This window comes from Paroedura picta, chromosome 8, assembly GCF_049243985.1.
Source record: "Paroedura picta isolate Pp20150507F chromosome 8, Ppicta_v3.0, whole genome shotgun sequence".
NCBI classification, from domain to species: Eukaryota; Metazoa; Chordata; class Lepidosauria; order Squamata; family Gekkonidae; genus Paroedura; species Paroedura picta.
In genome coordinates, this window is record NC_135376.1 from 41,018,132 (window position 1) to 41,043,524 (window position 25,393).

A 25,393-nucleotide genomic window follows, 5' to 3' on the forward strand; every position below is an offset into this window, starting at 1 on the left:
GTGGCAAAGCTGGTACCTGGATTGTTGGAGGAATTCCCACGCCCAATTCTTGTGGGTTCCCACATGTGAATTTATCTAATTCTTAACATAGCTCCTCCTCTGGGTATCCTCTGAGATTGGTGCCTTAGGCAGGTAAGACAGAACTTTCTTCAGACATGAGAAGAGCAATAAACATTGGGGGAGGTTAATCTCCCCAAATGATAAATGAGTGCCTCTAGTTCTGAGAAACAAATGACTCAATGGCACTTTCTGGCAACCACAACACTATTGATGACTGGGGTGGTGGTGGTCCTTTCCAGGGTTGTTTTGACCCTTGAGGAAAGCCTCATCAGGGCACAGTATAAATGAAATAATAAATACAGCTGAAGATGAGGGAATCAGATAAAAAAGGTTGATGAGTGGATGGAAGGAAAGGAGAGAATAAAGCGGGAAAAGGTGAGGATGTGGGGCTTACCAAGAAGACCGAGGTAGAAAGAGAGAGGGAGAGGGGATACAGGGGGAATGGGTGTCACTGAAAATACTTGCAGGTTCCCCACCATGAAACTGCTCCTGCCCTACTGGCCAGCACAGTGCAGCTGGGACGTAGTTTTGCCTGGTAGAGGCTGCTAAGGGGAGGGAAGGACAGAAAACTCAAGATAGGCAGGGTAGAAAAAGGTAGGTTGACTGGTGGGTGGGAATGAGAGAAGGAAGTAGGAAAGGAGGAGAGGATATGGGGTTTTCAGGAAAGAGGAAGAGTATGTAGTGGGGGATGGTGGTTCTATCTTATTCTGAACACGACCCATGAAGTGTAAATCAGAACATCAACACACTGATCCAAAGATCCAAAAAGATTTTTAAAAGGTAATTTACAGAAGGAAAAAAGATTTCCACTGCTATGTAAGATTACAGCTGTCTTTTTGAGGCAACTACATACACCAGAAGGAGTGGCTGGAGGTGCTGCTGCTGGACACATCAGGAGGAGGAGCCACTGTGACAGTATGGATAACAAGAAATGGGAAAGGTGGCAGGGACAGAGGCACTGGTAGGTGAGTCAAGCAGATGGAGTTAGCAGTTCTATGACTGAGTAAGCAGACAGGCATCTCAGTGACTGAAAGAGCATCAGGAAAGGAAAGAGGAAGTGGTGGGATGAATAAGAGAGGTGCCACCACCAGGTGAACACAGTGGTTTTCTTTCCTGTGGCAGGCAGATGATCCCAATTCCAGATGCTAATATTTGTCTAAGCAAAAGTCCTATCAGAAGTCACATGCTCCTGCAACCTGTGTTCCTTGGGAATACAACATGGATGAGCCCCCATGAAACTCTTGCAATTCTCCCTCAAATGTGTCAAATACTCCGGTGCAGAGCATGCCCAACAATGGATAAAGGGTAGCAGACATGAGAATTGTTCCTTACCCTGCTTCCAGCACACACATAGTACAGGATTGTATCTTGTCTGTTCTGCAACTCTGGAAAAAAATTATATCTCTATAAAGAAAATATGCCCCTGGGGATTGTGATTTACCAAGTCTCTTGCATGCAGTATATCTGTCTCATACCATTAATGCTAGTCAGCACAAATCACCAGTAATCCCAAATCTTATAGACATGGTCAAATTTCATTTTAATTGAAGCTTTCGTTTCCTCCCCAGTCAATCATTTTTGATGAGGTGGACCTGACAGATGCCAGCGTGGCAGAATCCAGCACTAAAAATGTTAACAACAGCTTCACGGTAAGATTTCTCTCACTACATTCCCAGTGTGTTTCTATGTCTTACCCAGTCTTTCCTTACCAACGTGATGTGGAATGAAATTCCATTCTTAGTTTTATTTTTGAAAATGTAGTAAGTGAATTTCAGGTACTTTAAGTAAAATATTAAATTATTTGTCATCATTGCACAATATAGGATGGGTTACGGTGGAGAAATGGTCAGTGGCCGAGTGGTTCTTTTCTCTGCCCTTTTTGTTCTTCACTTGATTTGGAAGCAACGTTTTGGGGATAGGCTTGAGTGGGAAGGGTGATGATTTATTTATTACTAGTTTCAAAGCCCATTTATAAAAATGGGCTTTGAAAGGGGAGAAGGGGGAAGGGTAAGGGACACGCTCCCACGCACCCACGCCCTCTCCCAGAGGCTCCCCTGAAATGTGGCTCCGTGCTCCTCCCTCCCAAGCTGAGACAGAACCGCTAGGGGGGAAGAAAGGCGTGAAAGCCGCAGGCCGTGAAAGCAACACCCCGCCCCGGCTTCCTGCTTGGGCTCCGAGGCCAGCACCCACGCCCCAGCAGAGCCCTTCCGCCTCGGCTTGCCGTACCCCGGGAGGAGGAGGAGGAGGAGCGCTTCCTCCCCCAATTCGGACCCTTCCTCATCACGGACACATCCCGCCCTAGAACCCCTTAGCGTTTTATATAGTCCGTGGTGCCCGCGGCGCCACGGGCGGTTTAAAGATTAGGTTTATACCCTGCCGCTCCCGACAATGTGGGGCTCGGGATGGTTTACAGACCTTCCCCACCCGGCCCGAAGGCAAACAGGGCTCGGCGGGCAAGGGCGGAAACCAGAGGGCTGCCCCAGGCAGGCCGGAGGGCACCCTGCGCTCTCGTCGCACAGCAGCCTCGGCCCTCCCCGACCCGCCTCAAGCGCTCCTCGCACCTTCCACTTCGACCCGGCTGAGAGCAATTGAACGCCGCTCCTCACTGTTCTTCGTAAGCAGGGCTGCGCATGCGCCTGCTGCCCAGCCCCCTCCATGAGGCTTTTCTTTGGCTGTTGGCTGGCTCGGGGGACAGCGCTGCTGCTGCTGCTGCTGGGGCTCGGGGGTCCGGCTGCGGGAAGGCAGCTCGGACTCCGGCTATTCTGCGGCTGTTGGCTGCCTTCGGGGACGCCGCTGCTGCTGGTGCTGGTGGGGCTCGGGGGTCCGGCTGCGGGAAGGCAGCTCGGACTCAGTTGCGGGCGGCTTCTCGCCGCGCCATGGGTGGAGGTGGAGGAGCGTGGGCGAGGAGGCCGGGCAGCACGGAGGAGATGCGGCCTCGGAGAGGCGCCTGCTGGCCAGCCCCTCCCCCGACGCTTTCCTGCTGCTTTTCTTCGGCCGTTGGCTGCCTTGGGGGACGCCGCCGCCGCCACTGCTGCTGGGGCTGGGGGGTGCAGCTGCGGAAAGGCAGGTGGACTCCGTTGCCGGTGGCCTGACGCGGCGGCAGGCGCTTTGCGCCCCCCGACGCGTCAGGCCGCCGGCAAGGAGCAACCGTGAGCCGCACTGTGCGCGGCTCGCGGTTGCTGGGACTGGGAATCGGAGGGACCAATCGGCAGGCGCTGCGCGCCTGCCGATTGGTCCCTCCGATTGTCTGTCCAGAGGAAGGGTCCAATTCGGACCCTTCCTCATCACGGACACATCCCGCCCTAGAACCCCTTAGCGTTTTATATAGTCCGTGGCGCCCGTGGCGCCACGGGCGGTTTAAAGATTAGGTTTATACCCTGCCGCTCCCGACAATGTGGGGCTCGGGATGGTTTACAGAATAAAACGGGCCAGCAGCCCAAATGATGCAGGTTACCATAATGGAGGAGGGGAAGCAGCTTTCTCAAGTCTTTTCTATCACCAGAGAAATTGCAAAGAAAAAGTGGTAGACAGGGTAGGGTTAAGCACCCTGCAGGCACACTTTTCCCTTGCAAACCATCTCCCCCATCTCTGCCTTTGCTTTGAACGTTAGAGTATTGCAATAGCATTGACTATTGAACAGTATTGCAAGTTTATGACCAAGTATCTAGTTTTATTATGCCTTGCTTGATGCAGTTATGTTTTTGGTACAGCTTCTCTGCTGGGGCGAAGGGGGAGGGGTTCCATCCAAAAAGGGCTAATGGGTCTGACATGAACAAAAGCCTTGTGGGATGGTGACTTTAATAAAAGGAAATGCAATGAATTTATTTATTATTTATTTATCATACTTTATTTATCATATTTATCAATGTGGGTGAAAAAGCTGGCTAAATACAATACGTAGTCATTGCTTCCAAGTAGTGGTAACTAATTCTTCATGCATGTGTGATAGTGACAAACATGATTATGGTATGTGAAGTAGGCATCATTTGCTGAAATAGTTAATGTACACTTTGTAAGAGAACATAATCCATATTGTTGCAATTATTGGGTGAAATGCTTCACTATGTTATGCAAGAGATAAAAATAGACATAGGCATCCCATTTGGCCTCACTTGGTATCCAACTATAGCCAACTGTAAGCAGGACAAACCATTAAAAAGGTGGAACATTAATGTAATAGACCAGTTAACTGTGGTAATACTAAGTTTCTAGTTCCTGTTTAGTTGGTTAGTACAAAGTCATTTTAATTCTGTGGGGTTTTTAAGCCTATTCTGTTCTTATATTTCTTGTCTTAGTTTTCCCATGTGTCATCTGCCCTAAGCCTTTGGGAAAGGATAGCATGCAGTTTAAAAATTTGGCTTGCGAAATACAACTGATTGTAAGATATAAAGAATTGTGCTGTGACACTGTTGGGCTAATACTCTACCTCTGCCTTTCACCTCCTCTCCCTGTCTTTTGTGTCTCTTTTTATTTGATTGAGTTTGTAAGCCTGAGAGCAGGGACTGATGTGTATTGATTGACGTGAACTGTTTTGAAAAGTGGGATAATTAAATCCAGCACAGGACTCAGCCAAATGTTCACAGTAAAGGTGAGTTTTGAGTGTGAAGTGAGAAAAGGGGGTGAATGGCGCCACATAAGTGTTCTGTAAGGGAATTAAAGCGAAGGTCAGTGAGAGAGAATGTTACAGAGTTGTTTAATAGCACAAGAAACCTTCTAATGTCTAAGTGTCTTTTTGAAGACCATAAAAATACCTCCTATCTGTAGAGTTGGTATCAGGAATTTCCTCATTTTTATCTGTTTTTAAAACCCCTTTCTGTAATTTAATTTCCAGACAGTGCCTCTGGAATATGATGCCTTTACAGAAATTCCAGCCAAATTGTCTAGAATCCAGTTTACTCACCACTCTTGAGTGACCTTTTGAAGATTTCAACATCAATTCCCCATTGCTTTCTCAGACATTAGAGATTGTGCAGGCGAAAGTTACCAGATGTAAACTGAGACAAGCAGTGAGTGGGCAGAACTGCTTCCTTGATCCTCTACCATTGGCGCTACCGTAAAAGCTCTTTGGGGCTAGCATATTAATGACATACAGCTGAGCTGTCAATAATCCTGCTACTTATTGCAGAGCCGCTCTCCAGGTTGGTGTTTAAACAGGCAGAGATCGGACTTGGATCCTTTCTATACTCTTGAATTGGGAAGCACTTCTTACTTCTACCGCAGACCGGAAGAGGCATGTTTTCACAGTCAGTGCCTGTCTCCTGAGTTCACTGCCAGCAGGAGCCAATCTGTCCCTGCTTCTCCTTAAGCAGACAGCTAATCAGCTTGTGGAGAGTCAAACAGAATTCGCAGAAACTGGCTGAGTGAAGGCTTAATCTTAGCAATGCTATAGCAAACTCTCAGCAACTTATTTGCCATGTAGAAGAGAGGAAACAGAGGGGGCCAGGACTGTGAACGGGAGGAATACAAATGTGAAGTGCAAATATTAAGACAAGAAAAGTGACCTGAGTGTTCTGTTCTGAAGACAACATCTGCTGTTTTGCTAGAATCTATTAGGAATTCAGATACCTTGGAGTAAGTAGATCTGGGGAGTTTTTTCACTTATTTTCTTGTGGTGAAATCAATAGTTGTTATCCATGCTGATGTACAGCATGTATTTTGTGGGATTGAAAGTACAAAGGAAAGCTCTCTGTTGCCTGAAATAGACATGCTGTCATCTTTTCCAGCACAGGAAGAGGTTTGGGTCTATTGTGTGATCTATTTTTTCTCTTGTACAACTGGGTTGAGAATTGTTCTTCTAGTTTTAGAGGTGTGTGATAGCATGTATGTAATTATAGGCTCTCAGGTGTGAAAGAATGTCCTCATCTGTAGACGAAAGAGTAAGTCAAAAATTCTGATTTCTTTGTTATTCACTTGCAGTATAACTTCTACTCTAGAATCACTATCATTTGCTTTTCTTGTGACCTTCATTATACCTTTAATATAAGAAACAAAATGTCTCCTGCAGTGTTATATTATTTTTAGCAATGGGTGTACTTCCCTTATGAATACCTGCTTTGTTATCTGATATTGATGCTGTACTTTGACCAGAAACCATTCTATATGCCCATCCAACTCCTCTCCACAAAGAGGTTCGTGAATACTCAGTACTCCAAGCTGTTTGGACAGAGTCTTCTGAAAATGTCCTGTAGGGATGGGCACAAACCTAAAAATTCTGGTTTGGTTTGGAGTAGCTTGCTATGGCTAGGAGAAGGGGAGAATAGTCAATCCATTTTGCTTTCCCTTGCTTTGAGGCAGGAAGGGGGAGCAAAGCTGGTAGGCTAAATGGCTTGCAGCCATTTCAGCCTAACACCCTAACAGTAGTCATTTCACCAGACAATTTCACTTCCCATTTGGAAGTAAAATCAGGGGGAAGTAAAATCAACTGGTGGCTTGCAGCCATTTAAACCTAACAAGTCAGCTGTGAACGCACACTGCTCAGCCATTAGGTTTAAATAGCCTGAACAGCCGAACTGGACAAAAGTCTAATACATGTTCAGGAAGGCACTAAGTTCATGCCAAATTTTGGCTTGTGAACTAATTTGTGCTAAGTGAGGCAGCCGTACCCATCACCTGGTAAACAAAAGTGGTTTAATTGGCCTAAACCAGATAAAACCAGATAGTGTCTTCCCTGAACATCGGTTTTGGGGGGTCCAAACCAGGCCAAGTTCATACTGTGTTTTGACTCATGAACTGGTTTGTGCCTATCCCTGGTAAAGAGATTGAGAGAGTTATAGCAAATGAAATCCAGGTTTTCTTGGATAACTTATCTGCCCAACACCATTTCAGTCTGGCTTCAGGCTAGGCTATGGGACAGAGACAGCACAGCTATTTTTGCTTGATGACCTCCGTCTGAGTAAAGACCAAGCCTCTGTTACTGTTATTGGATTATTTTGCACCCTTTGATACAGTAGGTCATGTCAGTTAAGGCAGCTGGCTGCAGAAGTAGGTATCAGGGGAAGTGTGAAGTAGTTCAAATAATTCCTCATGGATCAGATTCAGAGGGTTGCTTTCAGGAACCAGTATTATCAGAGGTCTCTAATCTAGAGAACCAGGTTTGATTCCCCAATCCTCCACATGAAGCCAGCTGGGTGACCTTGAGTGAGTCACTCTTCTTAGAGTTCTCTCAGCCCCACATACCTCACAGGGTGTCTTTTTTGGGGAGAGGGAGGGGATAGTCAGCTGCCTTGAGACCCTTTCGGGTAGTGAAAAGAAGGCTATAAAAACAACTCTTCTATATCGTGGGGTTCCAAAGGATGCCGTTTTATCCCCCATGTCTAAGTAAAACTCTTAGAAAATTCAGTGTCTATGTAAAACTCTTAGAAGAAATCATTCATAGATTTGGGGTTGGTTGTCATCAGTATGCTGATGATAACTCAGCTTTATATATTCTGGTGATTCAGTAAAGGTAGTTAACTGCCTAAAAGTGAACAAATTGAAACTAATCCCTGAATTGACAGAGGTAATGCTGGTTGGGAAGGGGAAGGTTTTTGAGGTCATTGTTTCCCCCACTTTCGTTGGAGTTCAGTTGACCCTGGAGAAACAAATTAATGTAGCTACAAAAAAGATTTCCTGCCAATTCAACCTAGCCTGTTAACTGGAGCTAGATGACCGCTTATGCACTGGAGGTTTCGTACCAGGCTGCAGGCTGGAGTTTTAGTCGTGGCAGGTTGCCCCACCTCTTCCTGCACCCACATGGGGGAGCATTTGGCCTGGTGCACCTCATCCGTCCCAGATTTGTGCTCCTGCATGTGAGCTAGGGCAGTGAAGTTCCCAGTGTATAAACGGTCTATTAGTCCCATTATGCAGATGCTCCATTGACTGCTCATGTGTTACTTGTCTCAGTTTAAGGTATTGGCTATCACATACAAAGCCTTTCATGGCCCCTCCAATTTGTGCGACTGCCTTCTTATGTTCTGCCTTGACAAGTTTGCTCAGGACAGCAGGAGCTTCTGCAAGTGCTAACCTGCAAATGGGCATAATCAATAATTGCTTGTCCATGTACTGTCACTATAGTGGCTCACACCTTGTGGAACAGCTTACCCAAGGAGTCAGGAAAACTCCCAGTCTGCTCACTTTTTGCAAACTATGCAAAACTTAATTATTCAAGAGAGCTTTTCTGTGCAGGCAATAGGGTTGCACTGTACAAAATGATCTCACAAACTTGCTTGGATAAATTATTAGGGGCTATGGTCTATACTGCCGTATATACCTTATTCAGAGTAGGATCCAGTTTACATAATTGCTGTGCAACTAATGTGAATACTTGTGTGATGTTTCAGTTCTTTTTGATGGTTCCAGACTCGTAAAAAAGCATTGCTTACTGAATGTCTCATTCTGTTAATTGTACTGAGTTGGACCTGTGAGGGTCTATAAATAACGACAGGCTGGTTATTGTGTGAACAAAAGGAAGGCAGTAGAACAATTTACTTGCCCTAAACTCCATGGAGGAAAAGCAAGATTAAAATACATATATACTATGTAAAATGGGGGAACTATCCACATCCTTGAAGAATGGTTAAGGTATCCTTCTCTTTAGAAGTGATCTTTGAATGGCAGAGAATGTTCTGTGCTCAGTCAGAGACTGAGCACAGAATCTGTGGAATGAATGGAGAGGGTCCCTGACATCATCTGTTCCTGAGAGGGGCGTCATACTAATTTATTCCTCCAAATTATTCACGTCCAATTTAATCCACTATTCTGGGACAAGATTTACATAGGAGCACATTTGATTCTTCAGATGACTTGAACATAAGGAAAATATAAAGAAATATAAGGAGGCCCTGATGCCATTATTTTGTGCTTTCTACAAAACTCATTTAAGGGGACTGTGGTCCTTTTAATGGGGCTTGCAAAGGCCATGAACCACAAACTAGTTCGACTTACAAATGAACCTCCTGGATGGACACAAACCACATTTTTCCAGTTCGTGCCCATCCCCAGTTAACAATCCTTTTATTTCATCCCCAAATCCCTGGCTGCCCTTCCTGTCTTGCTACCGAAATTACTGAATCCTTTATTCTGATTTCTCTTGAGCCTAAGCTCCCCAAAGCTAACATAGCTACCACCTGCACTAGCATGTTATATACCCAGTGTACTTGGTTAAGAACGGCAGCCTCTAATTTGGAGAACTGATTTTGATTTCCACGTCCTCCACATGCAGCCAGCTGGGTGACCTTGGACAATTCCCAGTTCTCTCAGAGCTCTCTCAGCCTCACCTACCTTACAGGGTGCCTGTTGTGGAGGAAGGAAGGGTAGGTGATGGTAAGCCACTTTGAGTGTCTTTCAGGTTGTAACAAGAAGGGTACAACCACCACCACCCAGCTCTTCTTAACACCTGTCCAAGGCATAATACACATCCCTTGTTTGCCAAAAAAAATAATTGGCTCAACTTCGCCAAGCAGGGAGTGATATGGATTTTTACTTTCTGCCATTTCTGCTCTTTCCTTAAAAAACAGTGTGTTCCAAAAACATCCCATGTTCTGTAGGAAAGGAAAAACAAAATCCCCTTAAGCTTTCTTTAAGCTTGAGTTTCCTGCCTCTCTCCCCATCTAAAGAATACACAAATTGTTTATGTTAAAGTCCCGAGCTGTGGTAGCAGAATTAGAACCATTCCCTAAACAGTAGGTAGGACTTTAAGAGAACCATGCTTTTGTGGGGGTGGGGTGGTGATCCAGCTTTTTAGAACTTGCATTGCAATATATGGAGAAGACAAGTTCCTAAGATATCTGACATGGGAAACAGTAGTGTATATCACTCACTGTGCCTGAAATACTGGATCTGAATACTTTTGTGTTCATTGTTCATGAAATGGAATAGGAACTGTGATTCTTCCTTTGAATCTTGCATTTGTGTTTATTCAGACTCTTATTTGATGGGAGCCTGCCTGACTTTTCTCACTTTTTATTGTTACTAAAATAGTGAAAACGGTTCCACATGAAGAACAGTGGTAGTTCCTTGCTTTTTCTTCTGAGTGAATATTCGAGCCTTTCTTTCATCACTTCTTATATAAAATGTACTTAACAAAACTAATGATGAAGCAGGCATGTATCATATCTGTACTTGGATTAGACATTGGTCCTTTAGCATTCATTAACAAAGTAAATACTTGATTGGTTTGGTTTCTTTCGAAGGTTTCTTTCTGTATTTGGGTAGTGGTGGTTTGATAGTTGATCTGAGAACTTTGCTTGCAAACATTTACTTGGTAAAATACTCTAGACTTGCTAGGAAGTTCTTTGAGCTTAGTCTCTCTGATTCCATTTATTTCTTTTATTTCTTTTATTACGTTGTATAGTTCTTACATTCTTTGAAGATACTCAGTGGTCTTTCAGCCTCAGAATGACCCTGGGAGGATGGGAACAGTGCTTGGTCTGGAGTGTTTGTGGTTATGGAAGCATTTTCTGGAGATAAAAAAATCTGTGGGAAAAACATACAAGAAAGCCTCCAGAAAGTTTTGGAATGTTTCTTTTTGATCTCTCAGTGAGAAAATATATGGTTTTTAAATCATTCTTTGATGGTCATCCTCTGTGTTCTTGGGGTTGTACTCTTCCCAGAGCATAATCCATGGGTCAGTGTAATGCAGCTGTCCTCCATGATAAATTTGATTTATGCCACTCATACAATCAGATATTGCAGTTTTATTCATGAACCTGTAAACTTGCTTCAAACTCTGGATTCAGCCGAAGAAATTCCAATTGGGTGTGCTGTGGCAGAACAGTTCTGCTTTGGCCGGCAGGCCTTGTTCCACCCTGCCCTTTAAGGTTTTCTCAACATCTGGGGAGGCTTTTAGTTTAGGAGTTGCTCACTAGGAGAGTCAGGACTCCCAGCTTCCTTTCTGAGGCCTTGCCTCTGTGTCTCTCACTGCCCAGCACCACGTCGCCACAGGGACAGTTTACCGCCTTGTGCCCCACTGGAGGATTAGCCAGTAGCCTACTGACTGCCTTCCCCTGGCACTCCTTTTAAAATAGCATGTCCAAGACAGTGGAGGTCTATGAGGTACAGAAAACCACTGCCAGAATCAAAAGTTATAAAGTCTTTAAAGGGAAATGTTTAGAAGCATACTTTAAGAACATCATCAGACTGAGCAAGGAATTCAAAAGAAATGGGTAAAACACAATTCCTCTGTCCCTCTCTCTATGTGCCTGGTTTAGTTTATAGCTTAGAATGCTATAGATCTGTACAGAGTATCCATTACCTTGCAGCTTCATTAGGCTGTTCAGGCCATCAGATGGTAATGGCTGCCTCCTCTAGATCTTAGTTAAGTTTCCTGCCTACTCTGATGGATTGAGCACAAAAGAGACCCTCCTCCTTGCTTCCTTAAGCACCTCTCTTTTCTCACCCAATGACCAGGTCAAACTGGGTCAGAGAAGTGGGTCCTGGAGATTGATTATTCCTGGTGCCTTTCCAGTCCAAAGTCCTCCAAGTCTCTGCTCCCTACTTGGAGAAGGGTGAGAACTTGACGCACTCATTGCCTTTCCTGCTAGATTTATTAGCATTTGTGTGAAGGTGGGTTGGAAGGTAGTCTAGAAAGGAACTGAACTGTCTTCCCCTCTTCTTGCCTGTTCTTTGACCAAAGAGAGAGAGGGAAAAATCTTTTCGAACTCAGAGGAAAGTTTTACTCATTTCAAACCCCCAAAGAAAAAATGTATTTCTTCATACATTCCTGTTACAGATAAACATGACTAACATAAGTAGTAAGATCTTAGCATAAATTTTTCTGCTTTGACTTAATAGGACTCTATATCCTCTGATTTAATTTTTATATTTTATCTTATTCTTACACTGCTTTCAGTGCAAGCAGTTTTAGTCCTAAGTAAATTGATCTGATCTCTTAATATTGTTTTATTATTTGCATATTAAACCTGATAGACCAGTTAAAGATATAACTTAGAGACAGACCTTTGGTAAACAGGCTTTCTGACTTCATGTTTGCCAGTGAAAATAGTATAGTGCCATTTCACACACTCAGTCCACTTATGGGCACACAGTCCTACAGACTTTTGGCCTGTGGGGTCTTGCAAGGTTCCATCTTGTCCCCTCTGCTTTTTAAAAATGTGTGTGAAAGCGTCTGAAGATTTGGGTTGTATAGCCATCAGTATGCAGATGACCCTTGGTTCCAGCTGATCCCAGAGAATGTAGAACTGGTGCCTGGAGGCAGTTTTAGGGTAAATTCAGGCTACTAAACTTTATTTTATTTATACTTTGATGATTTCTAAGTTGCCTCTCCCCACAATCAGGCTGAGGACAGCTCACACCATACATTCATGTTAAAATCATTTAAAAACATAATAAAACAATTTAAAATGGAATATTTTCACCATTTCCATTGCTCCAATTGTCTCTTTAATCATTCTGGATTAGGAGAAAGAAAAGGCAAAAAGGGCATGAAGAGGGGAAACAGGAGGTCAACTGCAGCTTCATCCTGACAAGATGAAAGTGGTACTGGCCATCTTGGTGTAGTGGCTTCTAATCTGGTGAGCAGGGTTTGATTCTCCGCTCCTCCACATGCAGCCAGCTGGGTGACCTTGAGCTAGTCACAGCCCTAAAAGTGCTGTTCTGACCAAGCAGCCCTGTCAGAGCTGTCTCAGCCTCACCTGGTATCTCTGGTGCCTGTTGTGAGAAGAGGAAGGGAAGGTGATTGTAAGCCGCTTCAAGATTCCTTCAGGCAGTGAAAACTGGGGTATAAAAACCAACTGTTCTTCTGAGTAGAAGGTCTGACTCCGGATTTAATGTGTCATCTGTTTGGGATGGTGTTGTACTTCCCTTGAACAAACAGGTCCATAGATCTTGGACTATGGTTCTACTGCTGTATAAGCAGATAGCAGCTGTGGCCAGAAATGCCTTGCACTATCTGCAGCTTTTCCTTGATAGAAAAGATCTGATCAGTGTGATGCATGTCCTGGTTATACCTAGATTAAATTACTACAATGTGTTGTACATAGGACTGCCCTTAAGACATGTTTGGTAACTTCATTTGGTATAGAATGCTATCATCAACATTGGCGGGTGTTGGATCGGTGGGGCCTATATTATTCCAGTCTTGTCACTTATTTCTGGGCACAGTTCAAGGTTCTGGTTTTGACCTTCAATCAAAGCCATATATAATTTGGGATCAAAATACTTGAAGGTACCACCTATTCCCTTATGAACCCACTCAACCACTCTGATCCTCTTCAGAGGCTCTACTTTGGATGCCTCCTCTTTCTGAATTTAGGAGGGTGACAGGATCTTCTCAGGCTTGACAAAACACTCTTTGTCATCCCCTTCCCAAAGAAATCTGTTTGTCCCCTTTTGTTACCATCTTCTGCCAGTGAGTGAAGACATTTTTGTTTTATTTAGCTTTCCCTCAGTGATCCTTCTGTCTTGACCAGTGTGAAAATCGCTGCTTTTATGTCTTTTTAATATATTTTAGTTCTGTTTGCAACTTCACTTTTCCTCACAGCTTTAGAAATAGAAATAGATTGTTAGATTTCTAACAGTTTGAGTTGTATGCCAGTAAAGGTTGTCTGAGTCTAACTGTTTGAGCTTGGTCACAAATGAAAGTTCAGATGCATAAAAGAAGTAGACTCTGGTTTGAGAGATTATTCCTTTCCTAGAAAAAGCAGTATTATGTCAGCTTTTCCACTTCCAGCTCGGAAAAGATCTCACTCAACCAGACTGAGTGTAAACTTTATGAGGGGATGTTGCTGACTTAAAATATTAACAAGAGAGGTAACTGGAAGGCTATTCCGTTTGCTCCTAAGAAATCTTTGTTGTTTATAGGCATGCATGGTTTTTCCTTAGTTTTTTCTGGCAACTTCCACGCTGGGATTTCCCTCCAGTTGGAACGCAACATGGTCCCACTTGTTTAGGGAACTTTCACATGATGTTGCGCTCTTTCTGAGCACAGTGTATGGAACTCCATAACTTTTCCCTTTAAACTGAAGGAAAACCTCTTTTTCTCTGTTTTAAACGGAGGTTAGCTATGAGGGTTAGCTATGAGCAGAGCCTTTATATGGAAATTCTGCTCACAGCCAATTTACAGATTTTCTCCCGCCCTTCTGCACTTGAGCAAGCACTTTTTCTTTTTCGTTTGTAACTGAGCTGTGGCTCAGTGGTGAAGTGGAACAGGGTTTAACCATTCATGAGCTGGTGATGGCAAAATTCTTGGCACTTGAACTCCCGTGGAACAGAGGGACCAGGGCAGGGGCATCAGTGAGCAGCGTTAGGACATGGGTTAGCATAACCTGTCTCTGCCCCCTCCACCCCATTTGCTTTTGCCTCGCAGTGGCTTTTCCTACACACATGTTGGAAACAGCCTCTCTGTCTTTCTGCCTGTGTACTGTTCAGACACAGTATTCAGACATTCATTTTTTCTATCTTGCTGGGTTGTCCCATCACACTGAGTGTTGCTATGCATGCAGTACCTAGAAAAATTTGAAATTAGCTCTCAGGAAATCAAGTCAACACTGCTGCAATAGATGTATAAAAATGTTCTGTGCACTTCTACATTTATGGTAGCACTGTAAACGAATAATACAATCCTAATTGCCCCCCCTTGCCCCCCTTTTAAAGAATATAGTGGACAGTATGCTTGTATCCGTTTATATGAATAACAAGGATGTCCTCATGGAGTAACAGATTTCCTCAAAGAAATGAATTGCCATTTTAAATTTAACCTAGGTTTTTTTCCTTGTAAAATTACCAGTCAACTAGTGCTCTCAATTTGTTAATTTTACTGTATTGTTGATTTGCAGAGAACAGGGGAAGCATCTGAGATTAGGATTGAAATGCAAGGTGAACCACGACCCACTAGGCTTCCACATTATGCTTATATAAAAATGCAAATGCCGTAACTGGGCAAGTGCCATGTTAGCCAGGTTCCAACACAGGTAGGAGGAAATTGAGCCCCTTCCTCTACAGAAATCATCATCATAGTGAAACTGAGATGATAGACTGAGAACAAAGGTACGTAGTTCTAAATAGAGGCTAGGGGCAAAGTAATCTGTTAAAATTTCATGTCAAATAAATCTCATAATTGGTGAAAGTTCAGTTCCTGAACAGTTTCTGTAATGCAGTGCTTAGATCAGTGCTTAGATTAGTTGCATATGTGCCAGTTTGGTGTAGTGGTTAGGAGTGCGGACTTCTAATCTGGCATGCCGGGTTTGATTCTGCACTCCCCCACATGCAACCAGCTGGGTGACCTTGGGCTCACCATGGCACTGATAAAACTGTTCTGGCCGAGCAGTAATATCAGGACTCTCTCAGCTCACCCACCTCACAGGGTGTCTCTTGTGGGGAGAGGAAAGGGAAGGCAAGGCGACTGTAAGCCACTTTGAACCTCCTTCGGGTAGAGAAAAGCAACATATAAGAACAAACTCTTCTGCTGCTGCTGCTTCTTCTGCTTGTTCTTCTGCTTCTGCTTCTTCTTATGCTTCTTATGCCTATGTGAAAATGGGTGGTGGGATTTTTAAGGAATTTGTGTCAGCTTTTGAATTTGATGATCACGGGAAAGGTGCATCTATCTGTTTAGCCTTTTAACTTCTTCCTGTATGGAAATGTGTCTTTGAGCACTATGAACAGATGCCATCTTTGTTGCTTTGATTACTGTGCGAATACATCAGTATTGGACTTATTTTACTGGTTAAACTTCCTTATGACCAGTTGTTTTGCAAGCCATAGGTAACTATAGAGGTGAAACTGACGAGTAAGTTTTCTTTGTGTAAGGGGATTGTCTTGTGGGCGACTGGACACACTGTGCAGAAAGGAAGGGGGGAAATAATACACAGATATTTGGGGTTTGTGTTCAAGTTTAGCTGCAGGACACAGTAGTTCAGCATTCTGGGTAGAAAATTATCTTCTGCCACCTTTATTAAAGTTACGTGTGTGGGGTGACATTTGAAGTGGGGAAAGCATAATTTGTCATTGATGGTTAATATGCATTAACTGGAGCCAGAGAAAAATGCCAAGTGATAACTGAAGCACATGCAAACTCCTACCTTTATAACAGTCTCCTAAGCCCCGGTAAGATCAATGGGGTCTATGTGTAGGACATTTTTTTAAATAAAACAACTTCCATACATTTTTAGTTATTTTTAAATACTTGACAGTCTCTAGGGGACCTCAAGGTTGACAAATAGTACATAGGGCTGTATTCAGGCAGGATGTGAGTAAAAAGGAAACCACTGTAGTTATCAGTCCCTATCACGCTCTGGAGTTGGCTTCTTTCAGAAGTGTGCTGACTTGGAGTAGCTATATTTAGCAGATACATCTAGACCACCTCTATTTCTGGATATGGTTTTGTAAATTTTGAGATAGTCTAAATCCCTGTGTGTATTTAAGTTATTTTCCTGCCTCTCGTGGTCACTGCAACATCCACTCTAACAAAGGACATTCACCTTGCATTTGGCCAGAAAACATTGTTTTGTTGCTGAGAGTTCTTAGGAAAGCTGGGAAAGACCTGGAGACAGCAGTGAGTAAGAATGCCTCATGACACTAAAGAAGGTGTAGAAATAAACCTTACATTTCTGTCTTGTTGATGAAATTGAATGTAGGAAATTGTTTGAGATAAAACTCCTCAATCAACATTTTGAACTAAAGAAACCTGTTTTAATGGATTGTCATTCTAGTCTGTGTTATGTAGTATGCCTGGAACTGTTTATTGGAGCAGGATATCTATTCTGAGGTAAAATTAGCAATCTTCATTGTTTTCCATCTAACTTGACTCTAAAATGTATGTTAATACAATATTTGGGTCAAGATGTTTAAAAAACATTTTAGTACTAGGAGAGGACAACCAACCAATCCTTTTCTCCCATGCCTTGCTGTCACATGCATTTGTATGTGTCTAAATGAGACTCCAGGTTTGTTTCTCTTCTGTTTTCCTCTGTCATGTTGAGTATATGTGTGTGCTTGAAGTAGGAAAAGATTTCTTATTGTAAGTAAGGGAGGGAAGGCCACCATTTCAGAAGCTGGACTTGGGTCCACATATCTCAGCAACAGCTTCAGGGCTGCTTACTGTAAAATGGTAGTAGTTAATGTAGAGAATAGGATTACTACATTATTGCTTTATTCTCTACCCTATAAGAGTCTGCAGAGTTTTGATCAGTTTCCTGAGCTCCCAAGACACTTTCTTGGGAGTAAGCCCCATTGACCAACATGAGACTTACTTCTAGGTATACCTTTTTAGACTCATTTATTTTGTCCCAATATGACTGTACAATTTCAGATCTTAGTGCCACATTAAGGGGCTTTTTGCACGGCTTCAAAATAGCACAATGGTTGCTAATTGAAAACGCTACTAATTTGCCTTAACGCACGACGTCGTAGACAATCTGCACCACTCCTGAAACCAATCAGCAAAAAGCGCTTCGTTGTAGCGCTTTTCGGGGAATCCCAAAAAGTGGATTCACCCTCCGGAAAGCGATACACTCCTGCAACCAATCTGCAACAGTAGCGAAAAAGACCTGTGCGTTCCCATTGTTGCGGTTTCTTCAAAGTCCCTCCTCCTGAGCCTGTCCTCCAAACTTCCGGCGAAGCGATCGCCATTTTTTTTTCCCCGAGCGAGTGGAGATCAACGCACCGGCGAGCCTCCGTTTAGCCAGTGAGGCTTCCCAGGCTGCAGTCCCTCCTCAGAGCTGTTTACAGTCACTAAGCACAAGAAGCCCGCAGAAGCCCGTTTGCTGATGTATTTTCCCTTTATTTTTCACACTGTTTCGGCTGAAAATCGCGCCCGTGAGGGGGGGGGGTTCCCACTCGGAGGCAGCGTGGCCACGATCAAATGACAGCTCAAACAGAGGCTTCCCGGCTTCAGTCCCTCCCCTTCAGTCACTAAGCACACACATTTCACACATTCCATTCAGCCGAAAATCGGGCCCGTGAGGGGGGGGGGGGTTTCACTCTGAGGCAGCGTGTTAACGATCAACCGATCAAACGACAGCTCAAACACCCCAGGCAGCTGGATGGGTCTCTCCGTTGCAACGAATCTACCCAGATTCGTTACAATGGGTCTGTTTTTTTTTTTTTTTTTTTAAAACCTTCCTTAAAGGGAAAGGGGCTGTTTGGGAGCATGCTAACGGCTGCCCATTGGCTGCTTGACGGCCAGGGGCGGGACGAGCTTGGCAATAGCGCTTCCTTTCTAGCGATTTCTGCCGAGACCGGAAGCCTGTGGGAAATGCTAAAAAACGCAACTGATTCCACTACAAAGGCAGGTATGCATAACGACGAATTCCACTATTTTAAATGGCGATTTTTCACTCAGTGACCAATTTGCAACAAAGATCCCCGTGCAAAAAGGCCCTAAGTCTGGAACAGTAATCAAAATGAAGATTTTTTATTCTTAACTAAAAAACTTTAAAAAAAATGCATCTTTGCCTCTCTCAGGCTTTTTGCCTCTCTCAGGCCTTACCACTCTTCTGGTGGCAAGCAAATTCCCAGTTACACAAGATGTCGTCACTGGACTGGGCCATCCCAGGCCTGGCCTGACCCTCATTTGCCCCACGGCAAGGGAATGTTGATAATTCCATGTTCCCTTTTTTGCCCTAGGCACTGACAGGGCATGTTGGGCCTGGAATATGGGAAGGGAAAGAGTCAGGCTGTCCTGTTCTGGCTCCTCCCAATCTGCAGCCACAACTATGGCATCCCAGAAGGGACAAAAAATTCCCCAGGTGGCTATGCAGCGTGCCAGAACTGCCTGAGCCATTTATTTATTTATTTATTTTAATGGGATATTGCATTGTAACGCAATACGCTGTTCTTACAAATCAAAATTTCCCCAGGCGCCCCTTAGCACAGCGGAATCTTGCGGCACAATCCTAACCCTCACCCAATCTCATCAGATTTTTCATGGTTAGCCCTGGTCTGTATTTGGATGGGAAACCACCAAGGAATACCAGGTTTGCTGGGCACAGACAAGCATGACAAACTACCTCTGAACACCTTGTGCTTTGAAAAACCTATGGATTCTATATAAATCAGCTGCAACTTGATGGCAAAATAAAGACATTAATTTTTAAAAATACCACCTTAGTTGAGTATGCAGAAAAGAATAGTTTTTCTTTGCAAGATATTGTTTTGGTTGAAAGTGTGAAACACATTTCTCTACTTGAGCTAATTTTAAGCTTGTTCAGGAAGAGCTTGTCTCAAGAAGGGCCGAAGGGGGACCACAAAAAGATATGTTTCTTAGCTAATTCTGAACCTAGCCACATTTCACTAGGCCATATTGGACAGCTTGTTCCACAAATCTGTAGCATCTGTGTAGGCTGTGTTCAAAACTAACCTAAGCTTAAAGCTATAAATCAAGACTTTAGTAAAATCTATGTAAAATCTAGATCCAGAATTTAAAAGTCTTCTGAAAAGTCTCTGTGAACCTTCTGTTTAGCATTTGACATTCCTCTGTTATGAAAAAAGCCATTTCTTTTTTAAAAATTAGAATAAATCTGAGCAAGGTTAGAAGTGCTGCCAACTCTAAAGCCTGAAGAAAGTACACAAGATTTATTTAATGGGTTTATTGGGGTATTCTTGTGTCGTTTGTTTGGCTAATAAGAGACTTTGATGTTTATCTAATCTGCTTCTTATTTTTAATCCTGTCCCATTATGTGAGAACAAAAGGTCATTTGATGGGATTACTGATTGGTAAATTTAGAACAAGTAAAAAGTTCACTGAGAGCTGGATGAGCTTAGTAATGCATGATGGCGTCCACATCAATGGTGGGAACCCGTGTTCCTTGCTGTAGTGAGGCAATTAAACATTAAGCCTAATATAAAAATATGAATGTTGGAGCTTCTGATATTCAAGTCACTTAGTTCCATCTCCTGAGCTGAAAGGATCTCCGAGGCGTGAAAAATAGGTGCTCAGCTTGGGTAGCTATACAGACACAGGGAGGGGCTGAATCTGCCTCATCCCTGGGCAAGTTATTGGCTTGCTCTGCTGCTCTTAGAATTAAGGCCTTTCTCTTGATACTTATTTTTTTTCTTCATAGGACATTTGGGATAGTCAGGTGGGCTCATTCATTGTTTAACATAAGCCACAAAGGACCAGTGCACAATGATATTCAGTGTGCATATGTCTGGCACAGTAGTGATGCTTTAACAAACTGCATCCCACCTTTCTCTAGGGGTAAATATCTCTCCATGTTTAAAAATGGAAAAAAAGCAGCAGAAAAAAACACATTCTATCCATCGCTGCAAGGCAATTCATGGGGGGAGGGGAGGAATAACATCCCTCTAGTGGTTTATTTGGGTTAGTGCTTCAAAAGCACTAAGAGAAGAGCATTTGTTTAATCACTGTTAAAAATCCTTATTTTTCTTAACTCTCATATGATATATATCATTGCTCCAAGCATGTATTGGTTCTTCTCCTGCAGTTGATGAAGTAATCTGATGTCTACACAAGCTTAAGTCACAGTAATGCAGAGACGGCTGTAAGATGTTGAAATGTTTTGGGTTAGATTCTATGCACTTCAACAGATCACAGTAGTACTGGGAGAATTAAGGTTTTCATCTTTCTCTTGCTGCCGCAGTCAGCTATATTTACTGAGATTCTAATCCGGGGGAGAGTGGTAAACCCTCCGGAATAGAGTAGGAGATTTTTAGTAAGATTGGGGAATCAGCAGCAATTGTTCACCTGAGTAAAAAAGGCATGAATAGAATACGTCAAAGGTTCCCTAGCTTCATCTTCTTCGTCATTTACCTACTGGATTTTTTTACCTTACAGGTTATTACTCCATGTCGGAAGCTTATCCTATGTGCTGACAACAGAAAAGAAATGGAAGACTGGATTGCGGCACTGAAGACTGTGCAGAATCAGGAGCATTTTGAAGTAATATATCTCTGTCTGCCCACATGTAACAGTCAGCATGAAGCCATCTGCATGTGGCTGGGCAGGCAAACTGACAGAGAGGAGGGCAGTCAGCAGACAGGCAGATTGGTGATAGGGTTTGCCAGGTGCATGTCTGGAACCCTGAGGAGTCTTTAAGGGGCTGGGCATGGGGGCAAAGGATTTCATCACTTTTAGCAAAAACCCAGAAGTGGCATCAGTAACACTCTAGGATTAGATAATCTCTATGGTTAAACCCTGCTGCCCCCCATTTGCTCCCACGGTTCATTTTGTGCCCAGGCAGGGATGCTTTGATAGAGATTTGCCTGCGAGAAACAGGCGGATGGCACCCCAGCAGCAGGGAGGAGCAGGCCAGCCATTACTCCATGACTTTCATGAGTTTCCATTCCTACATGTGTAATTTTAAATCAGGCCATCAAATGTAGATCAGCAAAATGGAGCTAGAGAAAGATAAGGAGGATATCTCTACAAACCTGAAGGAAGTTCCAAGTTTGCATAAAAATCTGAAATTTAAAAAAAAAGTACTTCATGGTATTAACATCCCTCCTCCCCCTTTAATGGGAATGACTCCATACTGCTTAGTTTAGCTTAGCGGCTACTGTCCAACTTGGCCAGTTTTTTTTTCTTGGGGAATGGTTGCTTGGGGAGGGAAAGGTGAAGGCAGAGAGGTGGATAAACATTGGTTGGCTGGTGTGTGGGAAGAAAAGAAGGAAACAGCAAAAGGGTTAAAGCAATGGGGGCTGACAGAGAAGGAAAAGAGGAAATGTTGGCAAGGGGACCCAGAGGAAAAGGAGACACCTTTCATGGGCCTTTGCAGGTTCCCTCATGTTAATATTTCTTACTTTAACATGCATCAGCCCTCCTTCCCCTTTCAGTGGACTCAGGAATTCATATATACTGAGGACTGTCAGTTAATATGATTCAGTCTTCTGTTTACTTCAGTTACTGTCTTTACTTCAGCTATATACTGTGATTCAAGGTGGAGATGTAGATGGATGGATAGAATATGTATCAGGCATTCTCCTGGTAGGATATTGTCCTTCCTTAGTTACTCCCTTGACATAATTCCCCACTGTCGTGTGGCTGGGTTGCTAGCTCCGGGCTGGAAAATACCTGATGATTTGGAGGCTGGAGCCTGAGGAAGGAAGGTTTGTGGAAGGAAAGGACTTCAGTAGGGTACAATGCCATAGAAAGCACCTTCCAAGGCAGCCATTTTCTCAAAGTGAACTGATCTCTCTTGTCTGGAGATCAGTTGTAAATGCCAGAGATCTCCAGACACCACCTGAAGGTTGGCAGACTTACATGTGGACTCTGTTAACATGGAGGCCACCAGTATTTTAGGCTTATTGTTCAGTAGTGCCCCTTTAACCACCTAACAGCCACAGAGTTGTCTTACAGAAATCACTGGCATGCAGCAAACAACTAGAAATATGCTTGTTTCTGGTTATAACAAGCAATTATTGCTTCCCTATAGCTCTAAGGATATCCCATTAATTGTTTTTTTTTTTACAAACCTAAGCAAGAATCTTCACAGGAAAATAGATGGTTCTGCCCTGCAGCAGAGAATTAGACAAGAGATGGCCTTTTGATCCATTCACACTCTGATTAGGGAAAGAATGTTGTGCTTATGAAAAGACGTTTCAGTCTCATTGTCCCTCTTGTTTATAGCTGGCATACTTGCTGTTTCCCACATCAGCCTACATACACAGGTTGTACTCAAAAGCTCTATGCAAAAATGGTTTCGTAGGGCTTACCATTTCATTTCATGCTGTATGTTTTAATTCTGCCCTATTTGCTCTGATCTTCTGTGTTCTAGACAGCATATGGTATATTTATTTATTTACTCTTCGATTTTTATTCCACCTCTCTCACAGCATGTGGCTCTAGGTAACTAACACAATTGCAAGACAGAGTACCTATTATAAAAACACAATTTCAAGAAAATCCAATTAAAAACAACAAACAAAAACTTAACGCTTTTGGCATAAAATCAACAATGTTGGTGGTAGAGTCCACCAAAATAACATTCTTTCTCGTCAAGATAAATGTTCTCCCTTTATTTTATATTTTGTGATGTTTATTATTTTAGTGGTTCAGAGGAATTTCTTCTTAGTTGGGTTTTTCTTTTTTTGTCATTAATTCATTTTTAGTCCACCCAGTATAGTATGGACCATTTCTCAGGGATGCATAATTGGTACGCCTGTTCACATGCTCGGCCAACGTACTGCAACGTGTGTCGGGAGGCATTATCTGGCGTTACATCTCATGGACTGTCTTGTGAAGGTAAAAAAAAACCCCACTTTTACATACTAGAAATTGTAAAACTTCTTTGTTTTCTGCTTGGGACGTATAGTGGTTAAATTTGCAGGAAGGCATCAATCAGACCTGGAACATCTTATACTGAGTCTGAACATTAGTTTGTCAAGGTCAGTATTGGCTGCTCTGACTGGCAGCAGCGCTCAAGCTGAGGTCTTTTATGTCCTCTATTATTATGTGATCCTTTTAAATAGGATGCTGCAAATTGAACCTGTCAACAGCCATTTAATATTGGTGTAAATCTAAAATGTGGTCTGTCAGATTCTAGAATCTGCTGAGCATAGGTCCACAAAATCATACTTATCAATGGAAGTTGGGTGGAAGTTGCAAGGTGAATTCTTAAAGGGCTTTAATCTACGTTTATTTGGCTTTGATACCATTAACTCATGGAAGCTGGGGATTATATAAACATATGCCTCAAGGTTCTTGTGGGGGAGGGAGTATGTCTGTACCCCCCTTCAGAAAAACCTGGCTGTTTTAAAAATAGAACTTGATACGCATGGAAGGGCTTTGGGGTTTGTTTGTTTTTTTTCCTTGTAGTTTATCACATCACTGTAACCTTTTAGATTGTTGGGAGGTTTTTTGTAAAATATGTGACAAAAAAGAATAGGTGCATGTGCATGTAATGTTTAGTGTAAATGACAACAATGTTTTAAACATCCAAAGACAGGCATTATTGCGTAATTAAAAGCAGGTTTAAAATGGCTTTTAGCTAACAGTCTCTTTAAATTACATTGGTCTAGTGTTGCTAAATCTGGATCAAATCAGATTGTTAGCTCTGGGTTTCTTTAGGCTTAAATAAAAAGTTCTTTCACTCAAACTCCTCATCATGTCTACCGTAGTATGAAATGATGTGTTCCCCCCCCCTTCCCTTCCTTTCTTCACTAGTGTGCAAATTTAAAGCCCACAAGCGATGTGCTGTACGGGCCACTAATAACTGCAAGTGGACAACACTAGCATCTATTGGAAAAGATATCATTGAGGATGAAGATGGGGTATGTTTCAGACCATTTCTCATGTTGGAAAGGATGTCAGAAACTGTATAAATCATTTTATGTTTGTCTTTAGCTCCGCTCAGATATTCTGGTCATTTTGGAGAGGAACATGTATGTTGTAGAAAAAGATCCCTGGTCATCATAAATGACTGTGTGCTGGAACAATTGGTCACAGAGCCAACCAGAAGGGTAGTAATCTTGGACTTGGTTCTAAGCAGTTCTCAAAACCTAGTGAGAGATATAAAGGTTGTTACACTAATTGGGAAGATGGACCACAGTGCTATTAAATTCAGCATTCCGGTCAATTGAAAGATACTCCTAAAGTCCAAAATTATAACGTTTTATTTCAAAGAGGGAACTTTACAAAAATGGGAGGAATAGTAAAAAGGCACCTGAAGGGAAAACACAAGAGTGTCAGATCCCTAGAAATGCTTGGTATCTTTGCTATCCCATGTATAATTTTGTAAATGTCTATCATCACCCCTCAGTCATTATTTCTACCAGCTAAAGAGTCTTAACTGCTTTAACCTTTCCTCATAGTTTATAGTTGGGATTTTGGCTCTATTACTTTGTACTTGACCACAATGAAACTCATTTGCCATGCTGATGCCCACTCACCCAGCCTCAACAGATCCCAAGGAGTGCCTCACAGTTCTCCCTGATTTTCACTGTCCTGAACAATTTAGCATTATCTGCAAACTTAGCCACTTCACTGCTTACTCCCAACTCCAAATCATTAATGAATCAGTTGAAAAGCTCTGGACCTAGTACTGACACCTGTGAAGATTCAATTTGCCACATTGTCTCCCACTCACCCAGATTGTGGAGGTCTTCACAGAAAGCCTTGGCTTTTACCACTGAAGTATTTTGTGTCATCTGCAAACTTGCCTACTCTGCATTCTTGGTGCCTGGGGGGCACAGTGGAAGGGCTTTTAGAGTTGTGGACCTCCTGATGACACCTAGATTTTGGCCACTGTCTTCAGTAGGCCATTGGCCTGATCCAACATGGCTTCTGTTATGTTCTTAATAGTCCATTGAGCTGACTCTTGACTTCTCATTCATTCATTCATTCATTCATTCATTCATTCATTCGGCTTGTATATCACCCCCAAGATCTATAGAATAATGACCATAATCTTATCCAGTGCAACATTTATTTAAAAAGGAATGT

General features: G+C 42.9%; 1 protein-coding gene across 6 annotated transcripts in view; it reads left to right on the top strand.

Moving 5' to 3' along the window:
- The window catches only part of DGKD (diacylglycerol kinase delta), a 76,093-nt gene that overhangs the window by 23,089 nt on the left and 27,611 nt on the right, over positions 1-25,393 (top strand). For 5 of the 6 annotated variants that reach the window (XM_077349315.1, XM_077349313.1, XM_077349312.1 and 2 more), the window contains exons 3-6: positions 1,629-1,709; positions 20,789-20,893; positions 23,062-23,194; positions 24,116-24,222. In XM_077349315.1, the coding sequence (XP_077205430.1) occupies positions 1,629-1,709; positions 20,789-20,893; positions 23,062-23,194; positions 24,116-24,222 (426 nt within the window). Of the gene's footprint in view, positions 1-1,628; positions 1,710-4,985; positions 5,632-20,788; positions 20,894-23,061; positions 23,195-24,115; positions 24,223-25,393 lie in introns of those variants that run through there. The other variant, XM_077349317.1, reaches the window with a different exon arrangement.